This window comes from Gouania willdenowi, chromosome 3 (assembly GCF_900634775.1).
Source record: "Gouania willdenowi chromosome 3, fGouWil2.1, whole genome shotgun sequence".
Lineage (NCBI taxonomy): Eukaryota > Metazoa > Chordata > Actinopteri > Blenniiformes > Gobiesocidae > Gouania > Gouania willdenowi.
The window spans coordinates 36,488,673-36,513,082 of NC_041046.1; the positions used below are offsets into that span (position 1 = coordinate 36,488,673).

At 35.3% G+C, this 24,410-nt stretch overlaps 1 protein-coding gene across 1 annotated transcript; it reads left to right on the plus strand.

The window, feature by feature from the left end:
* Nucleotides 1-5,864: 5,864 nt before the first annotated feature.
* On the plus strand, nucleotides 5,865-15,545 carry cyp19a1a (cytochrome P450, family 19, subfamily A, polypeptide 1a). Its single transcript, XM_028474123.1, has 9 exons — nucleotides 5,865-6,060; nucleotides 6,699-6,849; nucleotides 7,398-7,552; nucleotides 7,647-7,811; nucleotides 9,152-9,266; nucleotides 10,401-10,512; nucleotides 11,590-11,752; nucleotides 13,002-13,243; nucleotides 15,279-15,545. The coding sequence occupies exons 1-9, from the start codon at nucleotides 5,865-5,867 to the stop codon at nucleotides 15,543-15,545; spliced, it is 1,566 nt and encodes a 521-aa protein (XP_028329924.1).
* Nucleotides 15,546-24,410: the final 8,865 nt, after the last annotated feature.

Sequence of the window (24,410 nt, forward strand, 5' to 3'; positions counted from 1 at the left end):
TTATGTGCATGTGTGTGTGTATATGTGTGTGCGCACATGCAAACCAGTCACGTAGGAGTGGGCATTTCACAATCCTCTGGGCTTGTCTGGGAAGAAACCTCCGCCTGTTCAGTCACCTGATTTATATTCATTACAGTCCATTCTACTGCAGCGCCGTGGGCAGACTGACATCACACACACACACACACACACACACACTGTAGACTGTTGTCATTCTTAGTACTCTTATGTTTTTTGGGTCTTAATGGGATTTCCTTTATGACACTTTATGATGTGGTCACTACAATCTAAATGACTCCCAGAGTTTTTTTTATCTCTTGCTTTTTTTTATACCAGCTCTCCCTCCCAGTTCATCTCCCTCTAGCTTTCATCTCTGACCGCCTGTAACTATGACCCATTTCTATTTCTTTGATTCAGGCCACAATAGTGACATTTCACTGAGGACAAAATGACAGTTGAGAAGGAAATTAAATAGTGCTGCAGGCGTTTGGAGCTGCAGTCACATCGAAAGGCTGAGGCAAAAGTAACAGATTACAAGTACTCATGTTACTGTAATTGAGTTGCTTTCATGGTTACTTGTACTTTTTTGAGTATATTTCTAAATTAGTAATTTTACTTGTACTTAAATACATTTTAAAAGAATTAAAGTAGTTTATTTTCATCACCCAACCTTTAAGCAGTAAATTATTATTTTTTGTTTTCAAATGATCAACAGACATTGTGAAACTACAATAAATGAAACGACCAGACAACAATCAAATGCATCACATTATAGCTGACCAACCAGATGAAACATAGAATGCTGGTTATTTCACCCTGATCATTTTTTTTTACATTTTGAATTTAATTCATTAATGCTATTTATTTTTTATTTTATTTACATTTTGACCAATCTTTTGTTTTATATAGATGCCTTTCTAGAAAATTTTCAAAATGATATGTTTACTCTATGCAAGGGAGGGAACCATGGCAAGATTTAATACCAAAAATAAACGTGGGGGGTGAAAGTAACTAGTAACTTTTACTTTGAGTACTATTTAATTGAGCTATTTTTTACTTGTACTTCAGTATTTTATGTATGACTTACTTGTACTTGTACTTGAGTACAATCTCAATGAAGCAACAGTACTTCTACTTCAGTAAGTTATGTTAGTACTCTTTACACCTCTGCAGAAAGATGCTGCTGCCTTTCACTTCCATGGAGGTGGGATTTCTGTTGCTTTGTGTTGGATTGACTAATACATGTTAAGGAGCAGGACTCCATTCATACAGCTGACCTACATGTATGAGGTAGAAGGCTCCATCACTGTCTGCAGATTGTGGGCTCCTGCCACAGGCTGTAGGTCACTCACTGATGGCTAGTTGTTGGACAGCTGGAGGTGATCCAGCTGACATGTTTGTTCGTTTAGCTTCAATAAGTGAAGGCTTTCCTTTGATCGCTCTCATTCTCTTCACTCTGCCTGTTTTCAAAGAGATGCAGAAAAGCTGCAATTCCACAGAAAAGAAGCTTCACTTCACTCTTTAATAATTCATTCTTGCACCAGGCTTTTTGACCTCCTGGTTTCTGCTGTTTTTTTTTCCTCCTCCCTCTGAGATACAGCTGCTGGGAAAGCAGTCTTATCTCTGCTCTCTTACTCCCAGGCTGAGGGGTCGATGACCAAGGACACTCAGTTGACCTGACTAACATGTCCTCAGAAAGACTGTATCTGCACAATCGTGTCTTTCTCATAATGTGTTGAGGTTTATTTAGACAACTATTTTCAGGAAATTTACTTTGAGATCCATCCATCCATTTTCTGACCCACTTATTCCTGTTTTCAGGGTCTCGGGGGTCTGCTGGTTCCTAGACTTTGAAATGTACTTTGATTTCCTGACAGGTTTCGACTGCCAACTGTAAATCTACTGATCGCCAAACTTGAGACTTCTCTCAGGCTGGCCACGCCCTCTGTCACCATTATTTAGCCATGCCCAGAAAGAACTCATAAGGACACGTGAAAGCGATCAGTAGATGCCTCTGAGGAAGACTGACAGTTGGCAGTCAAAACATGCCAGGAGAATAAAGTAAATTTCCTGAAAAAAGTTGTCTGAATGAATGAAACCTTAACATATTAACATATAGAAAGTGTCTATTTGTACGATTGTTGTACGGACAACCCCCGCTGCTATTGGTACAGTTACCAAAGTACACATACGTAGTGTCTTAGGTTTAGGTTATAACCCAATATTGCAACAATTTTTAGGGATAGGTTTAGGGTATGGTTTAGTCTTAGTCACACAACATAAACTGACTGACCTATCACATGACCTAAACTGTCTAAATAGGGGCGCTGCGTATGAATAGAATGTTGATATATTGATACGGCAACTGTACGGATAGCCAGTGCCTAACATATATCTACTTTACTCTATATCATTTAAAAAAAGAAGACAAAATGAACTTGCTGCTCTTTCTCAATCAATGTGCAGAAAATACCTTGTTGTCTCAATGGGACTCACTTGTATAAATATACAGTAGGTTATAAAGAAAGAAAATCATCTAAATCTAATTGCATTTGAAGTAAATAAAATCTCACTTTTTTGCAAGTTTAATAATAGTTGACGTTCTATAGGTTTTTATAATGTAACTGTTTGGAAATCCCATCACCACAGAGGACTGAGTTTGACTTAAAGCTTTGATAGAATGCTCTCCTGTGACCTGTTGAGTTTCAGCATTAGATAAACTCTGAAGCCAAAGTGAGCTCACTCTATAGCTGCATGTGATGTCTCTCTAAATCTATTTGCTTGTGTTCACGTCATCCCCTGATATAAGGATTAAATACTTTAACTGTCCAATAAGCCAAGACTACCCAAGACCTGATGAACAATCATTCTTAGAAATGAAGTCAATTCAGTTCAACTTCATTCGTACAGCGCCAATTACTCATTGCAATTATTGAAATATAAAATATTTGAGATAAAAATTCCACACGAACAAGCATCTGCTACAGTGGGGAGAAAAAACTCCCTTTTAACGGGAAAATGTCTTCAGCAGAACGAGGCTCAGAGGTTTAATATTAACATTAATAAAGACAAGAAAAGAACATTAACTAAACTATTCACATTTTAGAGAACACACGTGTGGGTGTAGAATTTCCAGTGCGTGACAAAACAAATAAATAAATAAATGGTCATTTATTTATATTAGATATGGGGTGAGGGGGGTTTATGTTTATATCAGTATTGGTTATTATCAGAAATCGGAAATATAATGTTAGAAAATATCATTATTTCTGATATTGGCAAAAAGCTAATGTCTAACATCCTTATACTTTTATTCCTTAATTTCATAATCTATTCCTTCATTAGTTCAACACCATGTTGAAGATGGAATTACAAGAATAGCAATTAATAATAAAAAAAAAAAAATCTGATGAATTTAAATGAATGTTGCTAAGATGCCAAATATTTAGTCCTTATGAAGCTCTTTAGATTATTTTGTCATTTAAACAAATGTGAGCAGTGAGACAAAGATTTTCTGTTACACTTTACTTGAAGTTTTATACATAAGGCTGACATTATCTTTAATTATCATGAATAAGGTGTCAAGAAGTGTTGTTCACTACATTATGACGCCTTTGGAGCTATGTTGGCATTTTTTGGGTTAGATGGAGGGATCTAGTGGCTTGGTTAGGTAGGGTCAGGGTAACAAACTACACTTAATGACACATTATTCATGCTAATGACATGTGTCATGTCATAATAATGACAGCATAATGCCAGCTTTTATGTATAAAACATCAAGAAAAGTTTTTTGACAGATTTTCCAACATTTTCCAACTTGTTTCTCCTTTTTTCTATCTCCAAAATCCAGCAGAAACATCTTCGGCCGACTTTCTCAGACGAGACTTCTTGACCAGGGCAGGGCCTCGGCACACAGTTGGTCATTTGAGTTTTGCACATTCTTGGACTCCAATGTGGGCAGTGAGTGACTTCAGAGAATCCTTTATGCAGACAGAAGCCAGAGCACAAAGGACGTTACAGCCACCCAGCATGAGAAATGTAAAGATTACTCATCTTAACCACCATTATTTGCTTTCCGTGGTATAATACTGGGTTTTATGTTGGCTAAAGCCACAACAGAATGTTTTAGTGTTGAAAGAAAATCTAGAAATGTAAATGCTGCAAGTTGAATAGAATGTAAAAGTTTATCTAAGGCAGTGCTTTTCAATCTCAGCTCCTGAAATTATTTTTCAAATATTGCATCATTACAAAAATGTATAAACCTACACATGGCGACCAATGAAACACTACTTTACATGTACATTATATGGAAACTCGATATAAAATATTGCAAAAAGTACTTCCAAATAAATGTGTAAATATTTTGTTTATTAGTAAAATCATAAACACATTTTATGTTATATATACAATACTAGTAGAGTTATTCTTTACTCAGTTTATTTCTACTACAAAGATCTTAAATATTTAAGCTGAAACGTTCAAAGATTAAATAATTGTTATAGAATTTAGGGACACAAATGGCAGTATATTGTGTTTAATTGACATAAGGATTATAAACGGGTCCTTGAAAAATATTGTCCCCAGATTTGAAAAATTTTAAGAACCCCTGACTTAAAGGACTACAAATCTGTTGCTATAGTATTCAACGAAACATGCAAAGAGTGATCTTTGCTGAACTGAAAAATCAAATTTCCGCAAGAAGCTTTAGAAAGTATTTGTGCAAGAGTTTCTATTTGATGCCTGCACTAAGAGTCAAAGTCGTCCATTAAAATGTTATAGATATTGTTGGAAATATGCAGGATTTTAATGTTAATGTTAATCTAATCAAATATTCCAGTAAAGCAGCAAACAATTAAACTTATTTGTTATCATTATTATTAGCGATCAGCAGACGCCTTTGACGAACACTGACAGTTGGCAGTCAAAACATGTCAGGAGATAAAAGTAAATTTCAAAGTAAAATGTCATGTAAAATTACAAAAAAAATCTGAATAAATGAATTCTTAACATATTATTATTATTATTAGTTCTCTTTTTTTTTTTTTTTGCAAGAAACATGCAAAGTGAGAAAGTGGAAAATTAACAAAAAATAAATTTAAATTATGGGGTTTTATGATGTTTATAATTAGTTAAAAATTATAATAATAATGATGATGAAAATCATTTTGATTAGAACAAGAACTTAAAATACAAAAGTCAGTCTTTGTCCCACACAATCTATAGAAATATATGAATTCAGGAGGCATTAAATAGTGTTTAGTTCTCCCTATTATTTCAAATGTCTGTTATCACGCATTCATTCCATCATTATGCTCTATAGTTGTTTTTTTCAAAGAATTCTGTACAAAATATTGAAGTCAGACAAAGGGGGTACTTGGATTTAGAAATGAGAGAAAGGGGTACCTCAGCCAAAAAAGTTTGAGAACGACTGCCTCAGACGACAAATGCAGATATCGTTAAAAATAAAAAAATAAAAAATTTTAACAAAAAAAAAAGAAAAATCTATATTCTAGAAGAGATAAAGGTATAGTAACAACAATACTGTTAATGAACTCTTCTTCCTCTCGCGTACAGTACAGCTGTTACTGTGAAGGATTCCCAGCTCAGTTCTTTTGATGTTCAAAGGACGCCCGACTCCTTTTCATCTGCAACAAGTCAAACCAACATTCACCCAAAAGAACTGAGTCCTGTAAACTCAAGGTCACCGGCACACTTCCAACACCTCAAGGCTGTGACTATAATGTTTACCTTTTTGTTCCTCTGTTGTGGCGATTGCATTACCCTGACCTGGCTGGTTACCAGCGCGGCGGCTATAAAGGCTCAGCTCAGCTGCTCTGCATCATTTGGACCAGTCAGGTTCTCACATGGATCGAATCTCTGCTTGTGAACGGGCGATGACTCCTGTCGCACTGGACACCATAACTCCAGACCTGGTCTCAATTTCCTCAAACATCACCGTGATACCTTCACCCACCATCTCCATGGCAACCAGCACCCTGATACTGTTGGTGGGCCTGCTGCTGGTAGCCTGGGGCCACACAGATAAAACAACAGTTCCAGGTATGTTGGGTGGGAACGTGGGTTTTGGTGGAGACTGTAAAACAGTGGTGGGCAACTTCCACACAAGCGGGGGCCACGGACGTGTATTTTGTTTGATGGAAGGGCCACATTATCAACATTTAAGTCAGCATTTAGAATAATGAACGATCATTAACACAGGAAGCAACAAAGACTTTTTATCATTATTTTGTGTGCTTTTTGTACATTTGTTGTCCTTTTGTGTATTTTTCTTGTAAAATATATGTTTTTGGAGTCATATTGTGTTTGTGTTGTTGTTTTGCATTTTTTTTGGAATAGTGTATTTCTGTCGTTTTGCTTTTTAGTTAGTACTGTGGGTTTACGGAGTAATTTTTTTAGTTTTTCATGTCTTATTGTCTACTTTTGTTTTCATTTTCTGTAATTTTGTATATTAATTTGAGTTATTTTGTGTGTTTGGTGTAATTTTATTTTTATTATTTTTTTTGTAGTAGTTTTGTGTTTTTTAATTATTTTCTGTGTTTTTCTTGTCTTTTACTGTATTTTCCTGCAATGCTGTAATTCTTTGTATTTCTTTTACTTTGGGGGCTGCATAAAGTTAGACCAAGGGCCAGTTGCGTATCTGTCTGCTGTATAACATCACTGGTCATTTACCACAACAGGTCCCTCCTTCTGTCTGGGTTTGGGGCCACTTGTGTCGTACGTCCGATTCATCTGGACCGGCATCGGCACCGCCAGCAACTACTACAACAGCAAGTATGGAGACATCGTGAGGGTGTGGATCAATGGAGAGGTGACGCTGGTGCTCAGCAGGTTTGTGTAAATTAGTCAAAGTCAGATATAGTAAAAAGTAAGGGTGTTTGATCTGTTATTTATATTAGTTATTGGTCAGGGATCAGAAAAAACGTATATGGACAGCTAAAATCTTCCATATAGGCACTCCAATTTAATCTATTCTATTCAATTTGTTAAACTAGTGTTTACTTTGCACTTTGAAAATACTGTATGTTGTTTTTGTTGGACTTAATGAGTTCATTTTTGTCAGGTTTTCTAATATGTTTTGTATTAATTTTATTCAATTTGTAGAATATTGTCATGTTTAAGGTAAAAACGTATGAAACCCAATGGTTAATGATAAACGGATCAGTTTTCTGTTGTTATTGTTCTCTGAGTAACATCACCAAATCAAGCCTTTTTTAACATTCCAAACAATATAAAAAGTAATAAAAGTATGTATGATCCTTGCTGATGTCATTCCTGTAGATATCGTATCGGCCAACACCCATGGCTGTAACATCTGTATCGTATTGGAAGTGGAGAGGTTGTATTGTTTCATACAGAAAGCTGTTGTTGTGTTGTAGGGCATCAGCTGTGCATCATGTACTCAAGAATGCACAATATACGTCACGTTTTGGGAGCAAGCTGGGACTGAGTTGCATCGGTATGCATGAGAGAGGCATCATATTCAACAACAATGTCACTTTGTGGAAAAAGATACGCACATATTTCACTAAAGGTAAGGAGACATTAAACCTGCATCATAAGGACACACACACACACACACACACACACACACACACTTCACTGACTCTCTAACTGTGTGTGCTCAGCGCTGACAGGTCCAAACCTACAGCAGACGGTGGAGATCTGCTCCTCATCCACAAAGACTCACCTGGAGAACGTGGACAGTTTGACTCATGTGGACGTCCTCAGTTTGCTTCGGTGCACCGTGGTGGACATCTCTAACAGCCTGTTCCTGGGTGTGCCTGTCAATGGTGAGAATAATACTCACTGAGTCCCATAATAGTCACACTGACAGACAAACAGGTGAAGATATGTGCAGAGGTGTAAAGAGTACTGATAAATCCTATTTAAGTACAAGTAAGTCATACATATAAAATAATCAAGCACAAGTAAAAAGTAGCTTAATTAAACAGTACTCAAAGTAAAAGTTACTAGTTACTTTCACCCCCTACATTAATTTTTGGTAATAAATCTTGCCACGGTTCCCTTGACTACAGTAAACATCTCATGTATAAACTTCAAAATGAAAAGAGATGAAATCTTGCACAATTAGAAGTTGATTTATTTCCCACAAAGGCATCTGTATAAAATAAAAGGTTTGTCAAAATGTACAATTTAATGAATTCAATTCAAAATTTTAAAAAAAATTCTCAGGCTCTAAGTATAAATACATTTATGAAGTTTAAAACAGTGCCTTGCCAAATGTGCCAAGTGGGTAACAACAATAATAGGTAGAAACCCCAACCTGAATCCAGCATGTTGTTTAATTTGAGACCATGAAACAGAAATTTATATATATATATATGTATATGTGTATATATGTATATATGTGTATATATATGTGTATGTGTATGTATATGTGTATGTATATATGTATGTATATGTGTATGTATATATGTATATATGTATGTATATATGTATATATGTATGTATATATATGTATATATATGTATATGTATATGTATATATATGTATATGTGTATATATATATATATATATATATATATATATATATATATATATATATATACATGTATATATATATATGTATATATACATGTATATATATATATATGTATATATACATGTCCTATATATATATATATATAGTGTATATATATATATATATATATACATGTATATATATATATATGTATATATATATATATATATATATATATATATATATATATATATATATGTATATATATATATACATGTATATATTTTACTCAGTAACAGTTGGGTGTAGAAATGTAACGAATTACTTGTTCATTCGGATTTCTTGAATTTTTTTCTTTTTTCATAAGAATTTTATATTTTCATAGCGTTCCAAGATGACTATTGATGTAATTTGCGCAATATAAGTGAAGTTGAATTGAATTGAATTGAACTTTACTTCTTTTAAAACGTACTTAAGTATAGGTAAACTTACTGATTTAGAAATATACTCAAAAAACTACAAGTACCCATAAAAGCAACTCAATTACAGCAACGTGAGTACTCACTTGTAGTAATCCGTTACTTTCACCTCTGCATATGTTCTATAGATTATGGACAAACATCACTGTGATAAGTTTATCCTTTGCAGAAAAAGAGCTGCTGCAGAAGATTCTGAGATACTTTGACACGTGGCAAAATGTGTTGATCAAACCTGACATTTACTTCAGGCTGGGCTGGAATCAGCAAAAACACACAGCAGCAGCGTGAGTCACACATTCATGTTTCTTTATACACTATAGATGTGTTCCTTTTAACATGAATGCATGTAATACTGTTCAGATTTGGGGGTCAATTACATTGTTTAATTACAACTGTTTCTTCAACTATCCATGTTCAATTACAACGCAATTATGATTACAGTGACCGCCATTTTTATTTTAAATTACAATTACAATTAAAATTAAAATTTATATTTTTCCCCTAAAAGTCAATTATAATTAATCACAATTACAGAACCTTTAATAAATAAACCCATAAAACGTAACTTTCCTCTTGCGTTAGCTTTCTGTTAGCATCTCTTATGATAACGGGTCAGTTTTGACCTATGTCTTAAATCAGCTGTAAAATACACTAAAATAATATCATCATATGATCTAGACCAGAGGGTCTCAACTAGTCTCACCATGGGACCCACATTTTGCCATGGTCATAAATCACAAACAAAACTTTTTTTTTTAGAAGTCAACCAGCCAAATTCATTTTTCAAAAATAGCTGTTGAAAACACAAAAAGGCTATATTATCTTTTTTAAAACATAAATCTATGTATTTTCCTGTGCAACAGGCATTTTACAGCATGCCTGTCAAAAGTAAAGTTTCTTTCAAAATAAAAGACAAATCTGACATGAGAGACATTAAATATTTATTTATTTTTGACCAGCTGTCTACGACCCACCAAGTACAGGTCCATGACCCACAAGTTGAGAATCACTATCCTAATTTGTTAGGCTTCCTCATCCATGAAAATATTGGAACTAATATTTTTGGTGTGAGCCTTTTTTCTGTCGGTATACCCTTTGATTTAATTAAAAAAAATTAAATGGTAAAATGACCGAGAACTGACCGGTAGTGGGAAAACTATATATGAAACATATATTAATAATTGTTAACTACGTATGGTTACGCCATAGTAGTGTATAACATGGATCCCTAGGTTTGCATTTAAATCGCAGTTGATATTTTTTTTAATCAAATTTCCATTACAATTACAAGGTCAATTATCTTTGATTACGAGTACAATTTTTTTTTTTAATTACATCATAATTGTAATTAATTATCAATTATGTAATTGCGATTATGATTGACCCCAACCCTGATTGTGCTGTTTGTTTTGTCACAGGCAGGAGCTTCAGGACGCCATTGAAAGCCTGGTGGAGCAGAAAAGGAGAGAAATGGAGGAGGCAGACAAGCTGGACAAAATCAACTTCACAGCACAGCTCATATTCGCACAAGTCAGTAACACCTACAATCTATCCAATAATGTTGTTTTTTCATTGTAAAGAGTAGGGGTGAGTATTGAAAAGGATGTTGCAATACGATATGTATCACGATACTTGGGTCACGATACAATACTATCGTGATATATTCTACCTAGTTAATATCAAAATTAAATGTAGAGATGAAAAATCAAGTTGCTGTATATGTTCATCAGAAGATATTGATCATTCAGACAAATTGAGTCAAAACTATTTGCTTCAAAACATCCTATTTATGATTTATTATTAGTGTTTTTGCACATTTTCACTGAAAAAAAGAAAATGCAGTGTTACACACTGCCATCATAAAATAATGTGCAACAAGTTTCTTTTCACTGAAACTACTGTGTAGAAGTCTCAAAGTAACCATGACAACATAAGTGAGAACATTAAGGATAAATCACCCTGAGTTACTGACAATGCACAAAAATAAGAAAAAATAATTTATCCTATTGTATCAGTTTAAACACTGATCTGAATAGATTATATGAAAATAAAATGTCTGGGTATACATAAATATTGCAGGAATTACACACTGCCATCATTAAAATCAAGTAACCATTGCAACACATTGAAACCATTGTAACCACTGAAATATTGCACAAATACACAAAAATATTGATTAAATATCAGAAAAAAAAAAAAAAAGTTTAAATCAGCATCCAAAAAAAATCGCGATATATTGTGAAGTCCATTTTTTTTCACATCCCTAGTAAAGACATATTTATCCCTATAACTCCAAAAGTATCATATTTGATACATGAAATGTGGAACTCACTACATGATCAGTGTGATGTTTTTATTCTTGAAAACTCCAATGTATATGATTAATTTAAATACATGCAATACAAGGATAATTCATATATATATATATATATATGTATATTGTTTTTTTTTTGGTTGTTCATAGAGACCAATAAAGGCTCCAGTTTCAGAACATTAGTATTTTCTGTCATTTATTTATTAATTCAGGTTTTACAGGGTTATATCTCTTATGCTTCCACATTTTTTGAACCTACTTTGATATATCTGTATCTGGTATCCGATGTGCAGAACCACGGCGAGTTGTCTGCAGAGAACGTGAGGCAGTGCGTGCTGGAGATGGTGATCGCTGCTCCCGACACTCTGTCCATCAGCCTCTTCTTCATGCTGCTGCTGCTCAAGCAAAATCCAGATGTGGAGCTGCAGCTGCTGCAGGAGATTGACACTGTTGTAGGTGAGAAACGTGACGTCGTAAATAATGGATGTGTAGAGTCATTCAGCTCTGTGGGTGACCCACCCCAGCTATGGTGAAATATTAGGTGTATTAAAGCAGAGAGACAAGCAGTACAGAAGCTCTTTAGGAACAGAAAGGAAAGGAAAAGAAGAGCCTCCACACAACAATACACATTTACATATTTTCATAATGCAACCTTTGATTTGACAAAAAAGACGCCAGTTACGGTTTAAAAAAATCATTGGGCAACACATTAAAACCAGTCACTCAGAGGTTCCCAACCTTTTTTGGGTCGTGACCCCAAACTTTGATACAACAAATGTCCGGTGACCCCAGAGACACTTATTTTTTTTGAATTGTTAGTTTTTGACCACGTGACAAATACGGAGCAGCCAGGATTAGTGCACAATGTGACAGGATATTTTTATACTGCATTTTATTTGAACTAGATTTGTATTTGAGAAAGTTTAAGTATAGAATACAGTTATTTGATATCTATTCTGTGTAGTGAGTATTTTAAAATTAATAATCATTAAAAAAAAATTGGAAAACAGAATTTGAATCTATTTTACCTTTTTTTTTTTTTTTTTATTTATTTACCAATTAAGATGACCCCAATTTTCATTCCAGGCGACCCCACATGAGATCCCTACCCCAAGGTTGAAAAACACTGCAGTAACTTAAAATAGTGGAGTGTAGATGAATCTTTGTTATTTGCTCAGTCAAAGCAGTGACAATAAAGAGAGAAACATTCAATGTAATTATTGTTTTTTTGTCTTTTCTTATTTTTGTACTAAATTTGATCAGTTTGCAAAGAAAATTTTCAATAAATTATTTTACACCATTTTGGACATTTTTCCTGGTTTAATTAATTACTCATTCACTCACATAGTAATTTATGTAATGACACTGAATTACACCAAATTAATACATTTAACAAAGAGATTCTATTATTTGTTAAAAATAATAATAATTAATAAATAAAATAAAAAGTCAAACTACTGCTGAAAGGGAAAGACAAGTTTACAAAAGCATGATGAAATGTAAAAATATACAGAAAATGCAAGAGGTAAAGGGTAAAATCATGACTATAGGTGAACTCCTAAGCCTTTGATCAGAAATCAATAAATACAATCAAATGTAAAGTGTGTAGCATTATTCTTTATTTCTTTGTATGATGTGTCAGTAATGAGTCGTGTGTGTGTGTGTGTGTGTGTGTGTGTGTGTGTGTGTGTGTGTGTGAGTGCAGGTGACAGACCTTTACAGAACGGGGACCTTCAGCAGCTCCAGGTTCTAGAGAGCTTCATCAATGAATGCCTGCGTTTCCACCCAGTGGTGGACTTCACCATGCGCAGAGCCCTGTCTGATGACGTCATAGATGGCTACAGGGTTCCTAAAGGAACCAACATCATCCTGAACACCGGCCGCATGCACCGCACTGAGTTCTTCCTCAATGCAGATGAGTTTCACCTGGAAAACTTTGAGAAAAATGTACGTTTCGCAAGTCCAACAATTATAACAATACATATTCATTCATTCGTTTGCTTATTTATATGTTTGTAAAGACATTTTAAATTCAATTCAATTCAAAACAGCTTCATTGGCACGAGAAACAAGTTTATATTGCCAAAGCAAGTGTGACATTGAACAATGTACACATCAAAATAATACATGTTTAAAATAGCAACATTTTTCTAATGCAAAAGAATGAAATCAAATTAAATTACAATAAGGTTTTACTATATATATATATATATATATATATATATATATATATATATATATATATATATATATATATATATATATATATATATATATATATATATATATATATATATATGTGTATGTGTATATATGTGTATATGTGTATATGTATATATGTATATATGTATATGTATATATGTATATATGTATATGTATATATATGTATATATACAGGTATGTATATGTATATATACATATATATATATATATGTATATATATGTATATGTATATATATGTATATATATGTATATATATATATATATGTATATATATGTACAACAAAAATATACAAGTTACAAGTGTTATAAAAAAGGAAAAGGTTATGTGTAGAGTACATATATCCATATACAGTACACACATGTACATACATATATACATATACATGTACACAAACACACATACATGCATGGGCAGACTATTTATATATACATATATGTCGTGAGACTATAGGGCACATGTGTCAAACTCGAGGGCCGGGGGCCAGATCTAGCCCTTTAGAGCAGGGACCAATTCTATTCAATTCAACTTTATTTAAATAGCGTAGATTACAACAAAGTCATCTGTGCGCTTAACAAAATAACATCGCCAACCTTTATGTACCTGTAAGTCTGAAAGGCTACCAGTTAGAAATCACTTCTTAAATACTAAATGTTCATGGTTTCTGTCAGGGACCGAGGGTCAAAGTAGGAAACACACCAAAGCAATTCAAGTTTACGGCTTTTATTTAACCAAAAAATAGTCAAAAATGACCAAATAAATGAGGCCAAAGTAACCAAATGTTAACAGAAGGAACAAACTGAACATGACACAACCCAACAGACCTCCCAAATGACACACAGGGGGAACATTTAAGCTGGCAGATCAGACCAAACATGAAGGGAGTGACTAGACTGACACATTACAAACATAGTTAGATACATAAATTGGTAAGTAAATTAGCTAAATCTAAATAAGCAAATAAGATTTGGCAAGTAAAATACATTGACAAATAACATTAGCAAATTATGTATAAACTGTAAATAATATCAACTTAAATTGACATCCCAGATCTCCCCTCATGTCCTGCCATGGTTTAGGCCATAGGGGTGGAGCCTGGAAGTTACACCCTGGAGATGAATGAGTGACAGCTCTCCAGTGTGTGGGCGGGGTCAGCCCTCACAGTTTCACTTTATGTATTTATTTTTTTATGGTATTTTACAAAAATCCACCTTGCATTTTTAAAAATATATTTTGAGGAATCCTATCAAATATAACATAGCAGTCATCATACATCACATTTTGCAGCATTTAAAAACATTGGTCACAATGTTTAAGTGAAAATAAACATTTAAAGATGGTAATTTATTGCTAAAATGTTATCGGGTGCAGCAGTATTGAACTCCACTGAGTACTAACTGCATCTTTTATCTGTATTTATCTTTGTGAGTTTGAATCCTGGAAAGTAAATGTGATTTTAGATGGAGCTCATTTTGTGAGTAGAGCTCCTAAGGGCCCCTCACAGGGTCCCTGTGGGCTACCTGGTGCCCACGGGCACCGTGTTGGTGACCCCTGCGTCAAAGGATGATCAGTTCTTTTATAAAAATAAAATAGCAAAAAACAACAAAAATGAGGTTACAGTGTCATGTGACTCAGTCACTGACGTATGAAATGATGCAATGCTTGTTTTGTTACTTTTATATTTAAATAATAATTTGCAGCATGTGATTGGTCAATGACAGTTGTAGGTCACGTGCTTCCTAAATGCTTTTTCTCCTCCAGGCTCCTCGTCGGTTCTTCCAGCCCTTCGGCTCAGGCCCTCGTTCGTGCGTAGGGAAGCACATCGCCATGGTGATGATGAAATCCATCCTGGTGACGCTGTTGTCCAGGTACTCTGTGTGTCCTCATAAGGGCCTGACCCTGGACTCCCTCCCACAGACCAACAACCTCTCCCAGCAGCCAGTGGAGCACCATCACCAGTCCCAGCACCTCAACATGACATTCTTACCCAGACAGAGAGGCAGCTGGCCCCCACACCCATCACTGTGAACCTAACCAACACATGTGTTCATACTGTGCTGTACAAAGCTTTCTCTGCTGTATTATAGTTAAAGATCGTATGTAACATGTAAGCTTGGACATGGCTGTGCTGAAGTAAAGTTAAATTATTGTTGTATTTGACACGGGGTCTGTGGTTTGTGTGGGTTGTTATCCAAAGGTTGACGTTCTTCTCCTCTTCTCGTTTCCTCCATCTATCCACAACGCGTGTTTATGTCGACTCAGATCTTCCTAAATCAGGGACATCAATATAACTTCACCCAAAGTGTCACATTAAAAGCCCAGTTTCATTTCATGTCAGTTAAACCTTAAACCAGGTAAATTCTTTGCATTTCATAAAGAAAAAAAACTTTATTTTGACATTTTTATGACCTATTTCTGAGATTTAAACAAGTACGTGACCATACTAATCAAATCACAACTATAGGGTGCCGATTGTAAAGTTGCACATGCTAAAATAAACAGCAACTTTTAGCAACAAACCACATTTTAAAAAATCATATGTGAATTTTTTAATGTTATTCTTTACCAGATTTACAGCAATGTTACTCGTTCACGTCAATGAGCTTTTATTTTGTTACTTCTGGTGAATTTATATATTAGCTCAATAGTTAGTTTCACCTGTGACATTTAGAATTAACGTTTAACAATTACATTGAGATTTAACATTTGGATTTAATATTTAACATTAATATTTATATTGAACGTTTAACATTTAGATTTAACATTTAGATTTAACATTTAGATTTAAATTGACCATTTAGATTTAGATTGACCATTTAGATTTAACATTAAGCATTTAGATTTAACTGTTAGATTTAAATTTAACAGTTAGATTTAACATTTAACATTTATATTTAACATCTAGATTCATATTTAACATTTAGATTTAGATTTTACATTTGGCATTTAGATTTAATATTTAACATTTAGATTTAACAGTTAGATTCAACATTTAGCATTTAGATTTAACATCTAGATTCATATTTAACATTTAGATTTAGATTTTACATTTGGCATTTAGATTTTATACTTAACATTTAGATTTAACATTGACATATTTTTATGAGAAAAAAATATCACAAATATTGCTGTAAATTAAAAAAACATGTTTTTTTTTTAGAAGTTTGTTGCTAAATGTTGCAAAAAATGTGCTGTTTATTGTTTACTGACATTTTATTTCTCTTCATGCTAATGCAAACATTTAATCTTTTAAATATAATCAGGGTTTTTATTTTATTTTTATTTTTTTGTATTGTTGTCAGAGGTTTTATTATAATAATAATTATTCCACCAAGCCTTAAAATGGATGTGATTTTCAACACCAGCATAGTATATTTTTTAAATTTGACTCATCTTAAGTCTCCTTTTTGATTTGTTTTGATTTTAAGTGTTTATTTAAAACGCTACGACAATCACGCAGCATCCTATGAAATGGCGCCGAGTATTAATGCATTTACAGTTTTAACCGTAATGCTGTACATATGCTGTAGGTGGCGCTGTAGGACTGTATCTGCGATGACTGAACGGCACCAACGAACGAAAAGGGTGAGTATAGAAATAAACAAAGCTATAATATAATGTCTATAAATTGCATTCATGCATTGTATACCGTGCTTTTTGCTTTGTGTAAACCCTGACCAGCGATATAAAAAGATATAAGACAACACTGGGGGTAGATTGAATGAATTTAACAAAAATAGAATAATTTTCACGATACCACATTTGTTTATATTTGTGAATGTTTGTACAGAGAAAACTGAGTGATTCAAACACGGAAGTACAAGAAAATTAATGCAATTGTATATTATGGCCAGCAGGTGGCAGTACATTAATGAACAACAGATTTAACTACAGAAGTGGGCCGCAGATTCTAGGCAGGAAAACAAGCAATTTCAACATTAATGTCCTCCAAATGTGTACTTTACTTATAAACCATACATAAAGTATGTAAGGCACCAACAACATCCAAAGTGACAGATATCAGTCCCTGCAGGATTTTCTCATTCAAATGTCATTGATTTTGTGACCAATTTTTATTTAATTTGGAGAAATTTTATGAAATCATTTCAGGAAAATGTAATTCTTTGAACAATTTCAGATTTAAAATGACTGCAGTCATGTGGGAAATTTGAGAATCCTCTCCATATATTGTGGAATTTCACTGATTTTGTGTATTTAGGTATATGGGCTGAGATATCTGAATTATCTGGTGTTTTAGACAATCATTTATGTTTTTTCTGTTTTATTAACTTTCTCCTGTGGGCGTAATTGAATGGTCTAAAGGGCCGGATTTGGCCCTCCAGGTCTGGAGTTTGACCCATGTGGGTTATAAGAATACTTGCTAATCTACCGATGGATCAAGAACAAAATTTAAAAAAATATCAAACCAGGTTATTAAGAAGTTTGACATCCATGCTATAAACACACTTTCATCCTCTTTCTCATTATTCCAGATCAAAATAAAATGATCAGAGACATTTTTAGCCACATTATAGTTTATTCAGCATAATTATATATAGTATATATGTGACATTCTTTTAGTTTCACTTTTGTTCCTTTTAGTCTGGTAGCCTCTTTTCCTTTGATTTAAATTAAAACCTTGTGATTTTTGAGATTATATCATCGGAAAGTGTTATAAATGTGCTTTTAGTTGTTCATTTTTGGAAATTTGTAGTTTTTTCACCACAGAAGACGTCACTAACCTTTGCGGCTGTCGGATTATTACGTCACCTAGTGGAAGTGCGTCTGATTGTCAAATCAAACGTGATGGCCTTTTCCTAACACATTTCCTTAACCCCATGACGTCATCCACGGGGTTATGGAAAAGTGGATAGGAAAGGAGATAGGAGGGACTTTTCGGACGCAGCCGATTAGTAGAGAATAGTTTAAACCAGGGCACACGGTGGCTTAGTGGTTAGCACGTCCGCACACAGCAAGAAGGTCCTGGGTTCAAGCCCTGGGGTGGACACTTGGGTCCTTTCTGTGTGGAGTTTACATGTTCTCCCCGTGCTGCGTGGGTTTCCTCCGGGTACTCCCACAATCCAAAAACATGACTGTTAGTCTCTAAATTGCCCGTAGGAGTGAGTGAGTGAGTGAGTGGTTGTCTGTCTGTGTTGCCCAGTCCTGTGATGGACTGGCGCCCTGTCCAGGGTGTACCCCCGCCCAGCGCCCTATGAGATTGGCACCGGCAGATCCCCGCTACCCTGATAAACAGGAATAAGCGGGTATGAAAATGGATGGATGGAGTTTAAACCAGGTGGTGCTAATCTGATGTCAACTGTCCATCGGTGATGCAAGAGACTGAAATGTTAGCAACACACATGACCACCTGAGAGCAGCTGATGAGAGTTTCCCCTGCTCAGATCAACAAGCACAAAAATGAATAAATAAATGCCCATCACCACCACTGTAACTGTAGTTGTATCTGCTCCAAGGCGTGTGTGTGTGTCCATGTAAATCAGTGTATTTAATGATCACTTCCTAGCAGGTGTCCTGTGATATTGCAAATGAATCATTATTTTCTCATCAACCTTGGCCTTGTTCCTGTCTGGATGCTAATCATAGCGCACACACTCTGCTGCAGCTCTGGCTGCTACTCAATAGATGCATTTTGTAGAAATTTCCAGGGACACGCTCATTTCCACAATCATTTTCATTCCATCTGCCGTGTGCAATGATAGAGCGGTGAGCCCAGAATGGATGCAACAGGAGAAACCAAACTCTGAAAGAAAAGATGCGACTGAATGAAGCGTTGGCTGTTAAATTACCGTGATCCAAAATGAACTGATAATCTCATCATCTACTAGTCTTGACTGGAGTCTTCCTTGTAGACATGACACCTCTAATTTATTTGTCTTTGGTTGTTCCATTTTAAAACCAAATCAAAATAACAAATAAACAGTGTGGTTATTTTGTCTGCCCCCGTATGTGGGTTCTCTAAGTGTGGTGAGCTTAAAATGTGAAGCTCTTCTCCTAGTTCCCCTTAAATATCCAAATATCCCACAAACAGAGGATTTCATTGGTTTTAAGTCGGTAAAAAAAAAAAAAAAAACATTAATGTAATGTAATTGTATTTACTTTATTAAACCATAATAGTGCAAACTGCATACAGTGCTTTTAATGTACAACACATGGGACTTTTGTTTGTTTACGTAAATGTGTTTTTATTAAATTTGTTCATTAAAAAAATTCACAAGAAGATTTAATTGTTTGTCATTTCAATCTAAACAAGCCGCACCACAATACACCTGTTTCCTCTGATAGCTTCTACTTAAATGTGTGAAAAAAGCCCTCAATCATATCTCACATACATTTTCCAATTATATTTCGTCCTTTTGCACTAACATTTTCCCTTAGAGACAGACGTATAAAGCGGGTTTGTTATGGTAGAAAAACAAAAATGTTCATAAAACATCACGAATTACATGTGAATTATTTTGGCTGAAAAAAATTCTGTCAATTTCTATTTTTTTTTGCTTAAAACCCTGTACTAATAATTACAGCTACTTCTCTCAGTTAGAAACTGCTTCAGGCCTTCAGCATCATGTTTTATTTTTGTACTTTATTTGCGCTTTAGGCTGAAGAAAACTGTCTCACATTAACAGCCTTGATTACTAAGCGATGGAAGTATATCAGAGTTTATACTAAAGGGAAACCTGTGAGAGATTTAAAACACCATTTCTCAACAACATCTGACATTAGCGTTAGCACGCACAGCCATTGCAGCAGCTTCAGGCTTTAATTATCATTGCATAACCCAATACTGCCACTGTCAATCACCATCAATATCCATCCATCCAAAATCATCAAAAAACAACTGTAATGTTAAATATTACTTTGTTGATTGCTGAACAGATCTCTGGTCGTCATTTAACTCTTCCTGTTTTAGTTTTTCGCTTTGATTCTTTGAGGTAGGGCTGAGCGGTATACGGTTCATACCAAATACCGGTATATATTTTCATTATAATATGAATTTTTAATGTATTTTTGAAATGAATTGTTCCCAAATGTGTGTATTTGCATGCATGTGTTTGAGCATGTGCATGTGTTGGTTTAATTAATGGTAAAAGGGAATTGAAAAATACTTGTGGTTTGAAACTGTGTCTGCTGTGGAACAGTGATTTTTTCCATGCATGGTTTCCCTCAGCAGTAGTTTGAATACTTTGAAAAAACCTCTTACAGTTGCTGATAGAGTTCATTCAGACGACCTCAGAGTTTGTAGGAGTTTAGGATTTGATTCCAGTCAGTGTGGCTCCATCTGATGGACTTTTTAGGCTTGGCTTTCTTTTTGTAAATGTCTCCAATTTTTAATTTGTGGTTTTCTTTTTCACATGATGTGAAATTTCCTACTCCTGTTCCTAGTTTGGCAGACTTATGGAAGTGAAATACCAGACGGTCTATGAAAAAAAACAAAACGATCTTATAGGAGCCTTAGTGGAAGAAAATTTAAGAGTATGTCCTGTGTAATGCTCAGACTGACAGAACAATTTAATACAGACACGCACACACGCACACGCACACGCACACACAATGTAAGGTTGAAAAATGCAGTATACCACTACTAGCAGCCATTTTGTCGACTACCCCCACTCCCCAGTTGCTTGTTGAATCTCTGCTCCTTTACTTTAAAGAAGAGGGCCTTGGTTTCCATGGAAACATCATGGTGAAGTGGCAAAGAACTCATCTACCAACATTGTTACAGCAAACTGCCTCCTCAAAACTCCAAAAAACCTGTCCTGGGATCAGTTAACTTATATCCCTGTTCCTGTGCTTCACTAATTTCCACGACTCGTCCGTCCTGCGTTTTTTTAGGAGTCACAAGAGTACGATGTAACACTCAAACTCATCGCACACGCACAGTGAATCTTTCCCAATCAGGATGGTCTGAGCACAAACTCAGAGAGAATATCTCTCACGAGAAAGCTCTGCATCAAAAGAAAACTCTTCCTTTGTTGTCGTTTGCAATGGCGCCCACTTAACATTGAACATTACAGGAAAGTGTTGGTGCTCATCATCAGAGAAAGACCCTATTCTACTATTATTTTATAGCCCCTGTTTTCTGTAGCCTGGAGTTTCATGACTTTGAGTTTGCAGAGAACAGACCGCATCACATCAAAGCTCGTTTTTTCAGCCCTGACTGGCAGCACCAGTGTGAGTAGAAGTTGGTAAAGTCATTGAAGTAGAGCTTGACTAATATGGGATTTTTTGGGCCAATGCAATACCGATAATGGGTTTTTTAAAAAAGATAACCTAAAGGAAAATATCCCAAATATGAAGACAAAGAAGCAGAACACTACCCAATTAAAATAAGGAACTTTAATTAGTGTAAACCCACTGATAAATAAGAAAAGGCAAATGTGTGCAAACAGTATTTCCAGAATACAATGTAAAAAAATACATTATTCAAAAGTAGAGTTGGTCAAATCTCAAACAGTAAACATGGATAAATAAAAAAAAGGCAAAAGTTTTAATGTAAACAATCAACTGTGCACGTCTCCCTGTGTTGTCATTTTGTAATCATTACTGCCTATTCATAAGTGGCAGCTTATAATGCAGACTTTAATAAGTAAATAATAATAAGTGAATCATTTGGTTACTTATTAAAGCATGACAGATTAATCGGTCTTAGCTATAGACAGCCTGATTAATCAGCCACACTGATTAATTGGGTTAAGCTCTAATTTGAAGGCTGATAAATGTAGGGTTGCCAAACATTACACATGTTTTCTTCCCATTGGGTCTCCTGCATGTGTTTAGCGTGTCCTCCCTATGTGCCCACTTTGCTGAGACACCAGCTACCAAACACGGTCTAAAAGGCAATTGGAAAAATGTCACAGTCCAATGACATGAGATAAATATAACTTAGCATTTGGCCAAAATGAATGAAACAAATGAACAAAAAAAGAAAATATTAGAAAATGAGTTTTTATTTTCTTTACTGTGAACATTTAAAAAGGTTATATAAAGGTTTTATCTGGAGTAAAACAACCACCTCGCCAACCTAAAGTGGCCTTTGTTGAAACTCTATATTTTGCCTTCATCCATTATGACATCTGCAAACAATCCCCCCCCCCCCCCCCCCCCCCCCCCCCCCACTGCTAACACACTTTAACTATTAAAGGTCAACACAGAGTTGCAGCCATGCTTCCATTTTCCCTTTTCCCTCTCCAATGCCAGTTTTTTTTTATATGAATCCTCCACTAAGACGTTCAGCTCACATGCAGAGCAAATATAAAACCCCTTCAACAACGACTCCAGGCCAAGTGATGCTCTGCACCTGAAAATGGTAAATGGACATGATTTATATAGCGCTTTATCACCACACTGAAACAGTCTCAAAGCGCTTTACATATCAGCTCATTCACCCAATCACTCTCACATTCACACACCAGTGGGACAGGACTGCCATGCAAGGCGCTAGTCGACCACGGGGGGCAACTTAGGGTTCAGTGTCTTGCCCAAGGACACTTCGACACATAGAACCCCCAACCTCTCGATCAGAAGATGACCCTCTACCACCTGAGCCACCGTGGCTCAGGTGAAGCCAAAGTTCAAACATTCTTGTCGTGTTCAGAATGCAAACTCCTCTTTGACTGAGGGTTGTTATCTCAGCCCCGTGTAGCATGACTCTTGCTGACCTACCCGCTCGAGTCACTGTTGATTATACAGTAGCTTTGTAGTCATTCTCCAAATTGGCTCCACATAACTCAAAGTGTTTTATGCTCACTGTTGACCCTGTTACAAAACTGTATCTGTGTAGCAGCCCAAGCCACAATTTAAATGCATTAGACACTGAATTGTGTTCTAGAGGAAATATTTAGGTTTGATTTCAATCAAGTATTTTCTCATATTTCAGGACGTAAAAATGGGTTAAAGGCTATATATAATAATAATAATAATAATAATAATAATAATAATAATAATAATAATAATAATGCATTGGATTTATACAGCACCTTTTTTGGTCACTCAAAGTGCTTTACATGGCATTATTCTTTCACTCCACACTTAGTGGTGGTGAGCTACTATTGTAGCCACAGCTGCCCTGTATATATAAGATAGCTTTTTTCACAGAAGTAATTCAATAAAAACAGCTAAAAAGGTAATTAAGTAAGTAAGTAAGTAATATTTATTTATATAGCACCTTTTACAGACAGGAGTCACAAAGTGCTTCACAATACATACAGTGCATACAATACAATACAAAATACAGTTACTGTCACAAAAAATATGATGGTCATATAAGGAGTCAGAGATTAAAAACAAAAACAAAGCAGAGAAGGCAAGAATTTTAAAGTTTAAAGTTAAAAACGACAATAATAAAAGATTTACCATATCAAATAGTTTATTGAATGCATATGACTTCAGACTGTTCTGAGTTGTCTTTCCTTTTCTTAGGTTATGTCTCCGATAGCAGCAGGTCATCCACATGGCCTCACCGTCATGTGTTTGGCTTCTTTAGCAGATCATTGTAGCTCAGCTGAGGGTTCTGCTGTCGTTGCTGTTGGTTTATCCACCTTAAGTTGTCACTGCATGACACACGCACACAAGCAGAGACACACAGACGTGTGAACTGATGATGGCCAGTGAGCCTGAGGCACGGGGCTGGTGTTGGGGGTGTAGAAGGCAGACGAACACCATCTGGAGCCCAGTGTCCATGCTGAGCGACAGTGTGCGCCACACCTGGGATGATGACAGCAACGCCTGCAACGGTTGTCGGACCACCAACTGCACACCCACCTGCCCCCCAAACCAGAGCACATTAGCTTGTCTATGAAAGCTCAAAACAGCCAGACGCTCTTTCTGTTTAACAGCAGCTTTACGTCAGCAGTTCATCAATCTCTCATATCATGG